At 35.8% G+C, this 14,420-nt stretch overlaps 1 protein-coding gene across 1 annotated transcript in view; it reads left to right on the top strand.

Annotated features, from left to right (window-relative positions):
* Positions 1 to 14,420, top strand: part of GABRG1 (gamma-aminobutyric acid type A receptor subunit gamma1) — a 70,733-nt gene that overhangs the window by 18,406 nt on the left and 37,907 nt on the right. The window contains exon 3 of the mRNA XM_060655130.3: positions 6,862 to 6,929. Coding sequence (XP_060511113.1) covers positions 6,862 to 6,929 — 68 coding nt within the window. The remainder of the gene's footprint in view (positions 1 to 6,861; positions 6,930 to 14,420) is intronic.

The raw sequence follows: 14,420 nt of genomic DNA, 5'->3' as shown, positions 1-14,420 counted from the left end.
CTTATGGTTTGCCTCCCTCCCTCTCTAACTTTTTTTTCCCCTTCCCCTCCCCCATGGTCTTCTGTTAAGTTTCTCAGGATCCACATAAGAGTGAAAACATATGGTATCTGTCTTTCTCTGTATGACTTATTTCACTTAGCATAACACTCTCCAGTTCCATCCATGTTGCTACAAAAGGCCATATGTCATTCTTTCTCATTGCCAAGTAGTATTCCATTGTGTATATAAACCACAATTTCTTTATCCATTCATCAGTTGATGGACATTTAGGCTCTTTCCATAATTTGGCTATTGTTGAGAGTGCTGCTATAAACATTGGGGTACTAGTGCCCCTATGCATCAGCACTCCTGTATCCCTTGGGTAAATTCTTAGCAGTGCTATTGCTGGGTCATAGGGTAGATCTATTTTTAATTTTTTGAGGAACCTCCACACTATTTTCCAGAGCGGCTGCACCAGTTGGCATTCCCACCAACAGTGCAGGAGGGTTCCCGTTTCTCCACATCCTCTCCAGCATCTATAGTCTCCTGATTTGTTCATTGTAGCCACTCTGACTGGCAGAGAAGTCATAGCTCTTTGGACAGACATTAACTTCAATTTTTGTTTCTCCAGCCCAATGCGGCAGATGCAAATTCTAAGCCATTTCTGTGCAGTAAAACAGCAAATGCACCAATGGGGAAAAGTGGCCAGCGTAATGTAGAGCTTACATACTGCATTTCCATTCCTTCAAGGAAATTGTTGCATCAAATCCTGATTTTGTTAGCTGCTGTGTGATTCTTTCAATAATTTTAAAATTTTTAAATAAATTTTATAGTTATGTTCATTGGGAAGATTAATTTGATACCAAATATTTATCACAAGAAGCAGAAAACTGTAGTTCCATTTTACTTATCATACTTCACTATTATTAGTTGATAGTCTGTTTTCTTCCAATAAATAAATTCCCTGAAAGTAGAAATCACCATATCCCTAGTTGTTAAAGCAATGCCTGAAGCATAAGGTTCACTTAATATTTGCTGAATGTATATTTTCTGAATAGAAGCCAGTATATATAGTCTTTTTTTATTCCATATGTAGGTATTTTGATAGCCCTATTTCATCAATTTACATTTTAAGTATATTATTTCAGATCAAGATACGGGCTTTCAAATTCTATGTACATCTGTGACATCATCACTTTGCTTAATAGTGTAGATTAAACATGTCCCAAGAACCTTGATAATCGTACCATGCACAGTAGCACTTTATCTGTGTACCTCAGAGTATACATAATGAATAGCTGACTATTCATTCAACTATCATTAAACTATTCAAAGGTTTAGGTGACCTTTGCAGGCATTCCTCTCTGTCCAGAATTTCATTGCTATCTTTACTCTTCATTGATGCTATGAAAATTTATACAGTCAACTTATTGAGGACTTCTAAGCTTAATGGCAAATTAACATTAAAAGGTTGTCTAATTCTAGTAAATTTTCAACTACTCTATGTTGAATCTTCTTTTTTTTTTATTTCTTAACAACTATTAGGGTAGAGTCTATGGCTTTCCAAGGAGTTTTAGTGATTCAAATAGTTTGAGCTAATCTAAAAATTAATATCTGAACAGAATCAATGCCATCACTCTCCTAGGTCATGGGGTAGGCAAGTGCTACTAGAGAGGGACTTGGTGGGGTGAGGTGGTGAGGAGGTGTGATCTGCTCTTTTATTCCATCTGCTTAAGTCTTTGAGGTTTCTAGTGATGGGAACGTGCAGGAACTACCAAGGGGGATGGTCTTCCTGTTCATTTCATTGGGTTCAGTTGAAACCTTTGTCTTGTTAGTTTCCACTTCATTTCAGGCAAATCTTAATTAGCCCTTGATATCCTTTGAGAGGCATTTGTATAAATAACAACGTTTATGAGTAGGAGGGTAAGACTGTTTTCTGTTGTTTGTTCATAGGCCTTTTATACTGTTTACTTCCTTGACCTGGGAAACCTAGATGGTTCTACCTTTCACCAGCATTAGCCCTTCCATCAGTAGATGTGAGATGTGTGCTGCTGGTGCACAACTTTCTTGGGTCAAAAACCTAGTGAGATCCTTCTAGCCCAGTCAACTTCTTTTGATGTGAATTATGCCCACAAGAAATTAAAATATCCTAGACACACAAAAGAGTGGGTGTGAAGATACTCCACTGATTTTCTCTCTAGAACCCATGGCTCCTCTGTTTCTTTTACCCTGATCAGGTGTAGGAGCAGGAGCAGGTTGCTAAGTCTGCTGCCTACAGAGATGTTTAACTACAGAACAAGAGGCCCATCTTATATTTTCCCAAGAAGACAATTTCAGTAAATAAATAAATAAATAAATATGCTTAATTAAATATATATAAATTAGGTTATATTAAAAAATTTAATGTTTATTTATTTTTGAGAGAGAGACAGAGCATGGGGGGAGGGCAGAGAGAGACAGAGACACAGAATCTGAAGCAGGCCCAGGCTCTGAGCTGTTAGCACAGAACTCGTATGGGGCTCGAACCTGCCAATTGCGAGATCATGACCTGAGCTGAAGTCAGATGCTTAACCAACTGAGCCACCTTAATTTATGGGTGCCCCCATAAATTAAGTTATATTAAAATAGATAATTAAATATATATTAAAATTGTCATATATGTGCATTGGATACTTAAATTGGTTCTTGGCTATTGAGTATTGAAATGTTGTTTGTTAGGCTAAGAGAATACAGTTTTACTTTAATTTGATTAATTTCTATTTAAGTAAGCATATGTACCATGCATAGTTGCATTTTACCTGTATCCATAATAAATGACTTGACTGTTGAAGTGCTCTTTGTAGGCATTTTTTTCTATCCAAAATTTGTGTTAGTATCTTTTCTGGATTTTTGTGTTAGTATTGTGGCTACAGTATTAGACTCACTTAAGTACTTATTTACCCATGTGTACCTTTTCATCCACACATAGCCAAATACCCATGTGCCCATATGTAACCTGCAGAGGGAAATGGTGAGTGTTAGTTGACATTTCCTTGTTAGCAAGTCCTGGAAAGAAGTATCTGGACCCAAACCCAAAAAAGTATCTGGGTTGAGAACCCCTGCTGTCTTTTCTATGGCAAGAAAAACATTAATTATGGTTCTTTCAGAGTCAGTATGTTATAATGGTATCATATGAATCAATGGGTTTCTTTCTTTTTTAATGGAAAAGACTGTTAAACTTATGTTCTAGGATTAGAGTTTTTAATTGACCAGAATTAATTTTTAATTAACCTTAATTAATTAATCGGAATTAATATAAAAAAGTGACCCAGAAGCTACATAATCTGCTAAAGATATCTTTGTTTGAATATGTCATCCAAGAAAGCATGGTTAAAAGTGATTATGAAGAAAATATTTTTTAAATCCATTTTATTTTATGTCTGGAAAATAGGTATCTGGTTTTAGCTATCTGGAAGCTGAACATGGAAATTTCATTGACCTCACTGCTTTCTTTTTTTTTTTTTTAATTCTTTTTCCTTCTTCATACTATTCTCTGCACTTTCTTTAAGGTGCCCAAAATGTCCATTCTTTCCATATATTCACTCCCACCAAGAGTTTATATTCTGGTGAGATACTTAAAGCAAAGTACTTAGAATCACAATGCGGAGAGGGGCTTTGCAAAAATAATCCAGTGTCATCTACCTGCCTTCCATCTATGAAAAATGTAATTTGCTATGGAAGTACATGTTTTTTCAGCATTGTTATGTTGTCACAAAAAAGGAGATCTCTCATTTCCATGTGTGTTGAAGAATTAAACATAGTCTATGGCCACTTTCTAACGATCACTTAATGAGCCTGGAATGACAATGTCCTTTTAGTTTTCTTTTTTAAATACCACCCCTGCAATTAAACAAACTTTGGACTGAGAAAATCATGTGCTAATAAAAAATATTTACTCTTCCAAGAAGCCTATATTTTCAGTGATTTCACCCACAAGTATTGTTTATAGTATGAAGCGATAAAAGTGGTAATGAGTCACTATTAAGGAACAATGCAGATTTCTGTTGTTTTCCTCATTACTGTATATTTTGAAGGATATCATCTCTAGCTGTAGTTTCAAAATTAATCTGAAATATTTTAGTCCACCTTCAGGCTTATTCTTCCTCATGTTTTGGGCTTGAAGTTTAAAGAACCGAATGAAATACAAAGAGCCCAAAGATATAAAATAGAAGACACAATAACTTTAAAAATACTCCTGGTATGCAAATATATATTTGTTAAGTTATTTATTGAATATCTTCATCAATAGCAATGTTCTACATGGGACTCACTAAATGTGATTCTTCATTCATCCCATCCCAGATGGACTTGTTTTATGTTGCTCATGAAATATTTCTGTGTGTCTATGCCCTAATGCAAGAGTTAATACTTTTATGATATACATATATTTGTCTTATAATTGGTTAAGGAAATATTGATATCAGGAAACCAGGATAGATCACTCAAATCTAAAATGTTCTACACTGTAAATGTGAAAAGTACATCCTGTATATAGAAATGTCTTCAGGAATCTTATTTCTTGGCATAGACAATGTTCAGCCCTTACTATCATGCAGTAAAGAGATGTTTAGTGTTTGTTGATTTATCAGATGAGCTGAAAAATAATCTAATTAAATAAGTTTGAACGTTGCCCTTAATTGCTTTAACTGGCAATATATATACTTACATATGGAACGAATCAACCTATTTTTTATTAATTGGGTTTCATAAAATCCATTACTGTAAATCTGACCAAAATTATCTTAATTTTGTATGGTATTTATTGGCTTCATTTCATAGTCAAAAATAAATGGCAAATCATCTCAGAAGTCATCAGGCTTTATAAAGCCTTCTATAAATCATGTGACCTTATGTTTATACAAAATATAATTATTGGCTAGCAGATTGAATAACACAGTCATGTATTGTACAGGTCTACAGACCTATATAGTTTTGCATACTAAATTTACTTTTAGCAAATCTCATTTATCTTTCTAGTAAGGAAATATGTATGCCACCTACTAAAATCTTTATTTGAGGAAAAACAAACTATGTAAATGTTATTATGTTTTTCTAAGTGTAGTTTAGTTTTAATCACAAACGGTAAAATTTAACATTGTTTCAAAATTCTCTAGGCACTGTTTTTGCCAAATGTCTCAAGTATTCCATTGAATCTTGCTGGCGTGGGAGACCCTCTAGCTTGAAGTTTCCAATACAGGGGCCTTGGAGCTGGATAGAGACTCTGACAGGTGGACTCAGCTATGTGTTAGAGGTGGAGGTGTGTCCAGACAGGTTGACATAGTGTCAGAATTGTAAGAATGATAAATATTAGGCCAGAAATGGGAAATCAGATAAAATTTAGCAAGGGGAGCCGAGTAAATATTACTAAACATGCCACTTTGGTATAGAAACTTTCAATCTACAAGGTGTTTTTTTTCTGTTTTCTTTTGTTTGCATCATCTCTCTATAAATCTCTGCGAGGTATCTAATAGGTTTTCTTCTTGAAATGGTTTTCTTCTTATCTACTTTGTGAACCCTTTACATTCACTCCTCAACAAGTATTGGCTAAATCAATAAATGAATCCTTTATGTTTTATTTAGTAGGATAAGGAGAATAAAAGAAACTATGTGACAATGTTTTTCATGGCAAACAAAAAAGCACAATTAAATATGGCGGCATTGCAGGTGTTTATTTAATCATGTCATTTGACAACATTTAAAAGGTTGACCTGCACTACATTTTGATAGAATATAAAAACAATGATATACAGTATATACCATTTAAGACCAACTGGAAAGACAGAAATGGTTATGTATGAAACACAATAGATGAACTCTATAGTGACATCTCTACAATATACTCTGTGAAAGTTAGATAAAAATACACTTAACTCGGGCACCTGGGTGGCTCAGTCGGTTGAGCGTCCGACTTCGGCTCAGGTCATGATCTCACAGTCTGTGAGTTCGAGCCCCGCATCGGGCTCTGTGCTGATGGCTCAGAGCCTGGAGCCTGCTTCCGATTCTGTGTCTCCCTCTCTGTCCCTTCCCTGCTCATGCTCTGTCTCTCTCTGTCTCAAAAATAAATAAAAACATAAAAAAAATACACCTAACTCTGGAGCCAACTTAAACAACCTAAAGGAATGTTGTTAACACGGGAGAAAGAAGGAACAGCAAATATTTATGAAGCTCCCCATAAGAATCAGACCTGAACGTAGATGCTTGACAGACATTATCTCTTTAATCCTCAGAACCATGCTTCAAGTCCATTGTGTGCTAGAACATGCTTATATTTGCTCACAATAGCTACTTGATATTGTCCCAAGTCTGCTTTCAGCAACTTCACATTGGTATCCTTAAATGGGTCTCTGTGGGAATAGTCACCCATGGATATCTGTAAGAATGATAAATCAGGGCTTCCTCCCCATCCACTACTGGAGCAAGGCTGTTGTTAAACATTTACCAGCACACCATTGATATGCATTAAGTGGGATTATTTTATATTTAGCTTCTAATACCCATTCCAATTCTAAAATCCTATAATATTGCAGAAAGCAAATTATCTAGCAATTTATATTGAATTAACTTTGTTAATTTTAATGAATGATTTAAATATTTATAACACTTTTAGGTTGTACATTAAAATATTTTAGTTAAAAGTGTTAATTTTTACATACATAATTGATTAGTAAACTGAAAAGGTGTTTGTGTTTTTGTAATGGGGTATGTTTCCTCATTTTCTAATGAGGAATATTTTATTACTTAAATGGTAAATGTTATTATTTATGAAGATTTATTAAAGCTAAGATTTCTTTAACACAACTTCTGTTCTTACCTTTGACCACTCCTTGTGTTGGTATTTTGCAGTGAGGCCCACAGTAATTGAAACTGATGTTTATGTAAACAGCATTGGACCAGTTGACCCCATAAATATGGTGAGTAATGAATATTAAATAATTGTCTGTCATAGAGTTCTTGAGTATATATCTTCACAATAAAATGGTTATGTGACTAATTCTGATAGCTAATTCTGAATGAGTTCAGGGCAACTTGTGAAATTACTGTATGTCAGGTTCAGGGACTAGAGCTAGAATATTCCATATCTATGACTGTGTAGTCTGTTATTCCGAAGTGCTGTGTTTGGTAGGAGCGATGCCAAGGCATAAAAAATTATCTGTAGAAATCTGGAAAGAGAACCAGAAGGACTGAAGGGAAAACAGAGAAGAAAAGGACTTATTGGCAGAGTGGAGAGCACACACAGAGTCATGGAGAAATGAAACAACCTAACAGGATCAGGGGAACTACCAGCAGTTTGATAACACTGGAACATAAGGTGATATGTGAGGAAGTGAGGCTGAAAGATGCTTAAGGTCTTTATTAAAGATGATCTTCCAAGCCATAACAGAAGGCTGTGTGTTGCATGAATTATATCCACTTGGATCAGAGAATTGACTGGAAGCTTTTCATCAGGAGGGTATCATAGGTGGATGTATATTTTAATAGATCACTATTATAACAGTGTAGAAGATGGGTAAGACCAGTTAAGAGAGTTAGAGAGACCACTTGAGAGGTTGCTTTAGTCTGGGCAACAGATCTTCTATTCTGGGGCAATCTAAAATTCATATTCTGAGTAGGGCTTAGGGCTTTAACATATAAATTTTAGGGTGACACAATTCAGTCCATAACACCACCTAAAGATAATTCTTAAGACTGCTGATTTACTCTCTTACTTCATTTATCCATTAGTACAACAGTCAAATCATGTCTTTATTATAGATCTTAACCACTTTTTTATCTGAATAACCATCATGCCTAACAATTGCCTGTGTCTGCTGATTCCTACAGTATTACTGTGAGCCCCAGGTTTTCTCTCACTTAATATGATGTTCACGCAATTGTCATTAGCTTTCACAGCTGCCTGCATTGACTACTGTACTGACAGTATTTTGGCCACACCATAACTGACATCCTTGTCTCCTTGGTGCAAATGAATATGAATTGGCTGTGGAAAGAAGTTGAATGTGAGAATCTGAAAAGAGGAGCTAACTCTCAGGAGAAAGAGCTAGAACAAGTATTTGTCAGAAATTAGCTAAACCTCTGAGAGATGGGAAAAACAATCTTAAAGAGAAGGAAAAAAGGAATAAATATCAGACCGTAAGGAACACATACATTGAAAGACCTGAAAAATGAAGTTGAGGTAGTAAATGCAACATCAAGGCTGGCAACAAAAAGAAGATAAAACGGTGGCAAAGAAACCAAGGAAAAAGGAAGCTCTAATAAGTTTTTGAGTATTAGCTCTGCCCAAATCGAATTCCTAAACAAATAGTTAATTTTTGTAAAGATGAAGTATTCTATATACTTGTGTGTATCAACATTATGTAAATTTGATTACCAAAATGCTCATTTTCTCCTTAGGAGAATCTTACATAATGTTTAATTCTAATTAACCAATGCTTAAAGAAAACAACCCTACTGCAGTTTATGGAAGGCTACATTTTCTGAACTGTGTGTGTTTTGTCTTGGGCTCTTGTTTTCAATTTGTTGAATTCATTTAAAAAATGTGGTCATTAAAATAAAGAGAAATAGGATTTAAGGCTGTATTAGTATTCCAGAGATGTTTTGACAAGAATGGCTACGGAGAGGCTTCTATGGTGTTTTAGTGTATAAAAGTTTCATAGGATTAAAGATTTAGTTTTCCCAGTAGGGCAAACTACACACTTGTAACCCTGGCCAGTGATAGTTTTTTAAAAAGCTAATTAAATGAAGTTGCTATTTAAGCTGATGATACTAAAAGCACATACGAGGGGAAAAAAAAAACACATGGAATAATTGATAATGTTTATTAAAAGGGAAACATTGTCATACCGGGGATTAATAAGAAACAGTTTACCTGGAAGTCTGTTTTAACTAAACAATGCAGGAAAATTAGAATTCAGTTTTCATAAAATGAACAAAATTGCTTTGAATGTGAGTGTCATTGAGCAAGCAGACTTGAGTGTAATTAAGCAAGTAGGAGGAGAGGATGTTCTTTTTTTCCCCCGGTTAACTACTCACAAATTTAAGTTACTGGTAAGGAACAAAATTAATGTAATAGTTTAATGGTTTTATTTGTTTTAATTAGCCAAAATTTGGTTTCATGTACAATGGTTATTTCTTTTTCAGCTTGGCTATATAAAATGGTATCTCTGTAAATTACTGAGAAGACCTAAAACATTATTCTACAGTAAGATATATTTTTCCTTTTTTTTTTTTTCATGGTTAGATTAATGGTTTCAATTTTGGTTTCACTATCAAAACTTAGGATATTCAGTAATTGACCACTGAAGAAATTAGTCAATAAATAGATTATTTCTATAGTTTACATTTAAATTCAAAATGAGTAACAGAGGCATTAATGAAGACTGAAGAAAAATAAAGTAACTTGGATAAAGGCTGTTCAACTACTTGTGCTCTAATTAAAACTCTGAGTAATTTATGAGCACAACAGTGTATAAAATTGTTGAATCACTATATTGTACACTTGAAACTAATATAACACCATATATTAACTATACTGGAGTTAAAATTTAAAAAAACACCTTAATAATAATAAACAATCTTAAAAAGAAAGAGAACAAAAATATACAATTGGAATTAAAGGAAAAATAATGTTAAAAGAGGTTATTAGCCTGGAATTAAAATGTATTTTAACCTCTTCATTTTGGGGGCTTTGGGAAAATTATGAGTTGTTACTCTTCTGAATAAATATCTCAGGATAATGTAACAATACCAGCTTACCTTCTGATAGCTAAGACAGCATTCAATGCGTGTAGCAATTCTCTGACTCAAATGGCAATCACTAAGAGTTCTAGGCAATCCAGGATGACGTTATGGGTATCGAACAGGAGGGTAAGCACAAGGGGAGTAAGTACAGAAACAGTCATAGGTGAAAATTCCAGGTATAGTTTGGAGGGAAAGACCAAGCAGGCACTGCACCAGGCAGTGGAGATGGGCTGGGGAATTGCGCAGGCAGGCCCATGATCTCCCTGGAAAACAAGCTCACCTTTTTCACTGAGGACCACTCCCACATCTTCACCTTTGGCGGATACAACCTCCAGCCCCTGTGGCGACTCTATCTTTGGTCTGGCCCCCATGGCGAGCGACACGGACCAGAAGCCCTCCGCTGCCATCCTGTGTGGCAATGGGCCTGGCTACAAGGTGGTAGGGCGTGAGTAAGAGAATGTTTCCATAGTGGATTATACTCACAACAAACACCAGGCTCAATCTGCCGTGCCCCTGTGCCCTTAGACCCATGGCAGGGAAGATGTAGCGGTCTTCGCCAAGGGCCCCACCTGCTGCATGGCAATCATAAGCAGAACTACTTTCCCCATACAATGGTTTATGTGGCCTGTGTCGGTAACAACCACGACCACTGTGCTTTGGCCAGCTGGAGAAGCAGATCCTCTCCAAGCCTCCTGCTCCTTCTGCTGGCCCTGCTCCCCTGGGCATTTTATTTTGAGGGCCTAGGGCCTGGGCCCCCACCAGCCTGTGACAGATGGCCAGTCTTCCTCTCTCAGTGCTGCCCACTGCCTGGGAGTCCACACCTCAAGGACCAGGTAGGCAGGAGCCTTCACAGCCTCTACAGCTGCCAGGAAGAGGACCCAGGAAACCAAAGACTGCTGCCTGCCTCACTCTCCTCTGGAATTTTTCACTGGGGCCAGACCAGTTCCTGGCCTCCAGCCTTTGCTCCCCTCCCTCCCTGCTGCCCCTTTGACCAACAGAGTAGGTTTCTCTTGGGTAGTCAGAGAATACAGACTGCAGAAATTCTCAAAGCATCTTATTTTCCTAGCAAACATATTTCTCCAGACCTGGAAGCCCTGGAGATTCCATGGAACATTTCGGATCTGACCTTTCCACTCCCCTCACCTCTAGAACCACCAGGTCTCACCATACTCATGTCCCAACCTACAGGGGAGAGAAAATCCTTCTCTGCAGGATGGGCAGTTTGCTCCCTCACTTTCCAAGGCCCAGGAATGAGTGAACTCCTGGGACTGGCCATCCAACCCCAGAGTGGCACGTCTGGGAAGAGCAGCCTGGAGAAGCAGGCACTGCCCAGCTCTTAACATCCATGCCCACTCCTCTCTGAAGCGACACTCGTGTTTGGAATGGCAGTAACTTATTTTCTCTTTTTGGTGTTGGTTAAAAGGGAACACAAACCATTTAAATAAAACTTTCCAAATATTTCTGAGGCAAAAAAAAAAAAAAAGGAAAGAAAATTACAGGTATACTTTGGATGTGACTTTACTTATAGAAACTGGTGCATCCTTATATAGTTCAATATTAAGAGATATAACCGAGATTGGTATTTTGATGCCCTGGGCCAGAGAAACAGACTCAACATGGATGGACCTAGAGGGTAGGGCCTTAAGGCTAAGAAAAATAAGTCAGTCAGAGAAAGAGAAATATCACATGATTTCACTTGCATGTGGAATTCGAGAACAAAACAAATGAGCAAAGGAAAAAAAGAAGAGGAAGACAAAGCAAGAAACAGACTCTTAACTACAGAGAACAAACTGAACCGAATTTAAATAAAAACTTAAAAAAAATATATATGTAAAGAATGAGGTCCTAGTTCATGTGTGAAAAACTTACTTTATATCATTCTAACTGCCAGAGTAGTACATCACACAGTCTTAGGATATAGAGCTGAAGCTGAATAGATTCTTCCTGCATTAAATGGCGATTCGTCTTGGTAATGGAGACAGAGCGGAGGAGTAAGGGCACCCATCCTGAGGAGTGTGAGTTAGAAAGTAGCTAGAGCGCCAGCCAGACTGGATTGCAAAATAACTACCTGCTGGAGATGACTACAAGGGGGTGAGCAGGACACAAACAGAGTTGAGTGAACTTAGCAAGAATCAGGATGCTTTCTTTCTGATCAGTATAGACATATTTAAAAATAATGCTCCCTTACAGACTCCTTTTACCAGAAAAGGAAAATCCAAATGTTCCCCATAAAAGAAAAAAAATACTCTTAAACAAAAGTATATGTGGAACCACAAAAGTAATAAACATGATTCATTATGGACCAGAAATAAGGGATTTTCCCAGCAATCAAATTTTGTTTTACTCATTTAAGTGGAACAGCCAAGTATCAAATGTGTGTATGGGGGGGGGGGGGGTTGAGGAGTTAGGGATTATAGTTAATAATCTATGTGAAAATGGTGAGAGCTAACTTTTAAGTCTTTCATTACTTTATCTTATCAGACTCATTTTTGATAATAAACTCCCCATGCATATAACTTGTGTCTAAACATTCTAAATATATTGAGAAAGCTGGTGCTCAGATAGAGCTTTTTCTTGAAGAATTTCTTCCACTGCAAGGAATATATTTCTTCAGTATGTTTCATGCAATTGGTGCTAATATTCAACTGATTTCTCTCCTTCTCTCTCTCTCATTCCCTCTCTTTTGTCCCTGTTGCTTCTAGATTCCAGGAGATAATGCTTTAGGCATAGCTTCAACATATCAAAGAAACCCTGTTTATTCCTTTTGCTATATTAACAGGAATTAGTCACTCCTTGCCAAGTACATTAAGTTGAGGAATTATGAAACTGAAACAACAAAGGCATAGAAACAATATATATATATATATATATATATATATATATATATATTTGTATCTGGATAATTGACTTGGATATGCTAATGGAGAGGAAGAAAAAGGGTTTTTCTTTTTTTGGCCATGACAAACTAACGTACTTGAAGAAATATATGTATATTTAACAATTTTAAGTTTATTTGTTTGGTTTGTATGATATTTTAAGGCTTGTTTCCATGGTTTTAATTTTTTAACTTCTGCATATTATGTTAATTTTTTGGCATTTGTTAGTCTAAAAATCTATTTATTTTCATAAGCTTTGTCTTAAAAACAATATAAAATTTAGGAACTTTTTGATTGAACACTAGTAAATATAAAATTATAAACGAACAAATGTTATTCTCATCTTTATGCTTCTTTGATCCAGTGTTCTCATTTGCCCCATAAGTAAGAAGTTAAAGCTCTAAGATTAAGAAATTAAATTAATAGCTGAATATCTAAAAGTTATTAAAATAATATTATTTGATGTAAACAAATACATTTTCATTTTTATTTTGTGGTTTTGTTTATCATGCATTTATTTCCTGCCTGTATTATGCCAGTTGGTGCATTGGCTACTAAGTTATAAAAGATAAGACCGTCTTCCTTCAGAGAAGCATAAATCCTAATGGAGAAGATGGCTAAAAAATGCAAATCAGATCAATACAGAAGGGGGAGTACCCAAAAGAATGCTGTGTATGAACCCATATGTATTTAAGTTACAAATGGTGACCTTATACTATTTATGTATGTATGTGTGTATGTATTTGTTTATTGTTATTTATTTATTTTTGAGAGAGAGAGAGAGAGAGAGAGCAGGGGAGGAGCACAGAGCAAGGGGGCTTTATGTACATAGTATTACCAAATGCTACAATATTATATATATTGTTTTATAACTTTGTATATTTGCATTTATTATATCATGACTGTTATTCCATTAATTATTTTTTTTTAATACCATTAAATGTCGCATAATATTTGGGAATGTATTTGTGCCATAATATATTAATAATCCATTATTTAACATTTGGAATGTTCCCACTTTATTGTGATTAAGGAGGTGCATATTTTGAATTCTTTTCTAATGATATGCCTCATGGTAGAGACTCTGGGCTAGTTACAATTTGAGTCCTTTATGAATTAGTAAATACAGAATGTTGTAGAATGTGCCTGTACTTCTTGGTAGTTCTGGCCTCAAGCTAGGCTTTAAGAGGGAAAGTTCTGGCAGAAGGAGGGTCTAGATAGTATGTTTCAACTTGTGACTTTCACACATGTGATTAAAAGCTGGTTTTGGCCTTGCTTTCTTCTTCCCAGCTGCTCTAAGGCATTTTTCATTTGTTATGGTAGATTCAAACATACCTCTGGATTCCTCCTTTTTTCACCCCTTTGTTTAAAACTGAATTATTTGGGTTATTTGGTACCTACCAAGGGCTTTCAATACTGAACCCAAAGTTAACAGGCAACCACTTGAAAAACATTGTTTTGTATCTCAATATAAAATGTATTTATAGGAGGACAGTGATATGTGTTAATGCTTTGCTAATAATATAAAAACATAACCAAACAATAAACGTCTAGGAAAAGGCAGTTTTGTACATGTAGTGGTACTTTAGCGTGGCCTGTGTTAACTTCAAGGGGTTACTATTTCCTCATTTTAGAAGATTACTTTCTAAAATTGTGTAGATGTACATATTTTAGTTGAATGTTAAAAACCATACTTCTCTTAAATACACACACACACAAGTTCTGCTATGCTGTTTAATAAAGGGAGCTTGTATTTAGAAAGATGGCAGTCTACATAGTTCAGTTTGA

The sequence above is a fragment of the Panthera onca genome, chromosome B1 (assembly GCF_046562875.1).
Source record: "Panthera onca isolate mPanOnc1 chromosome B1, mPanOnc1 haplotype 2, whole genome shotgun sequence".
NCBI classification, from domain to species: Eukaryota; Metazoa; Chordata; class Mammalia; order Carnivora; family Felidae; genus Panthera; species Panthera onca.
This window is presented reverse-complemented; position numbering and strand designations above follow the sequence as displayed.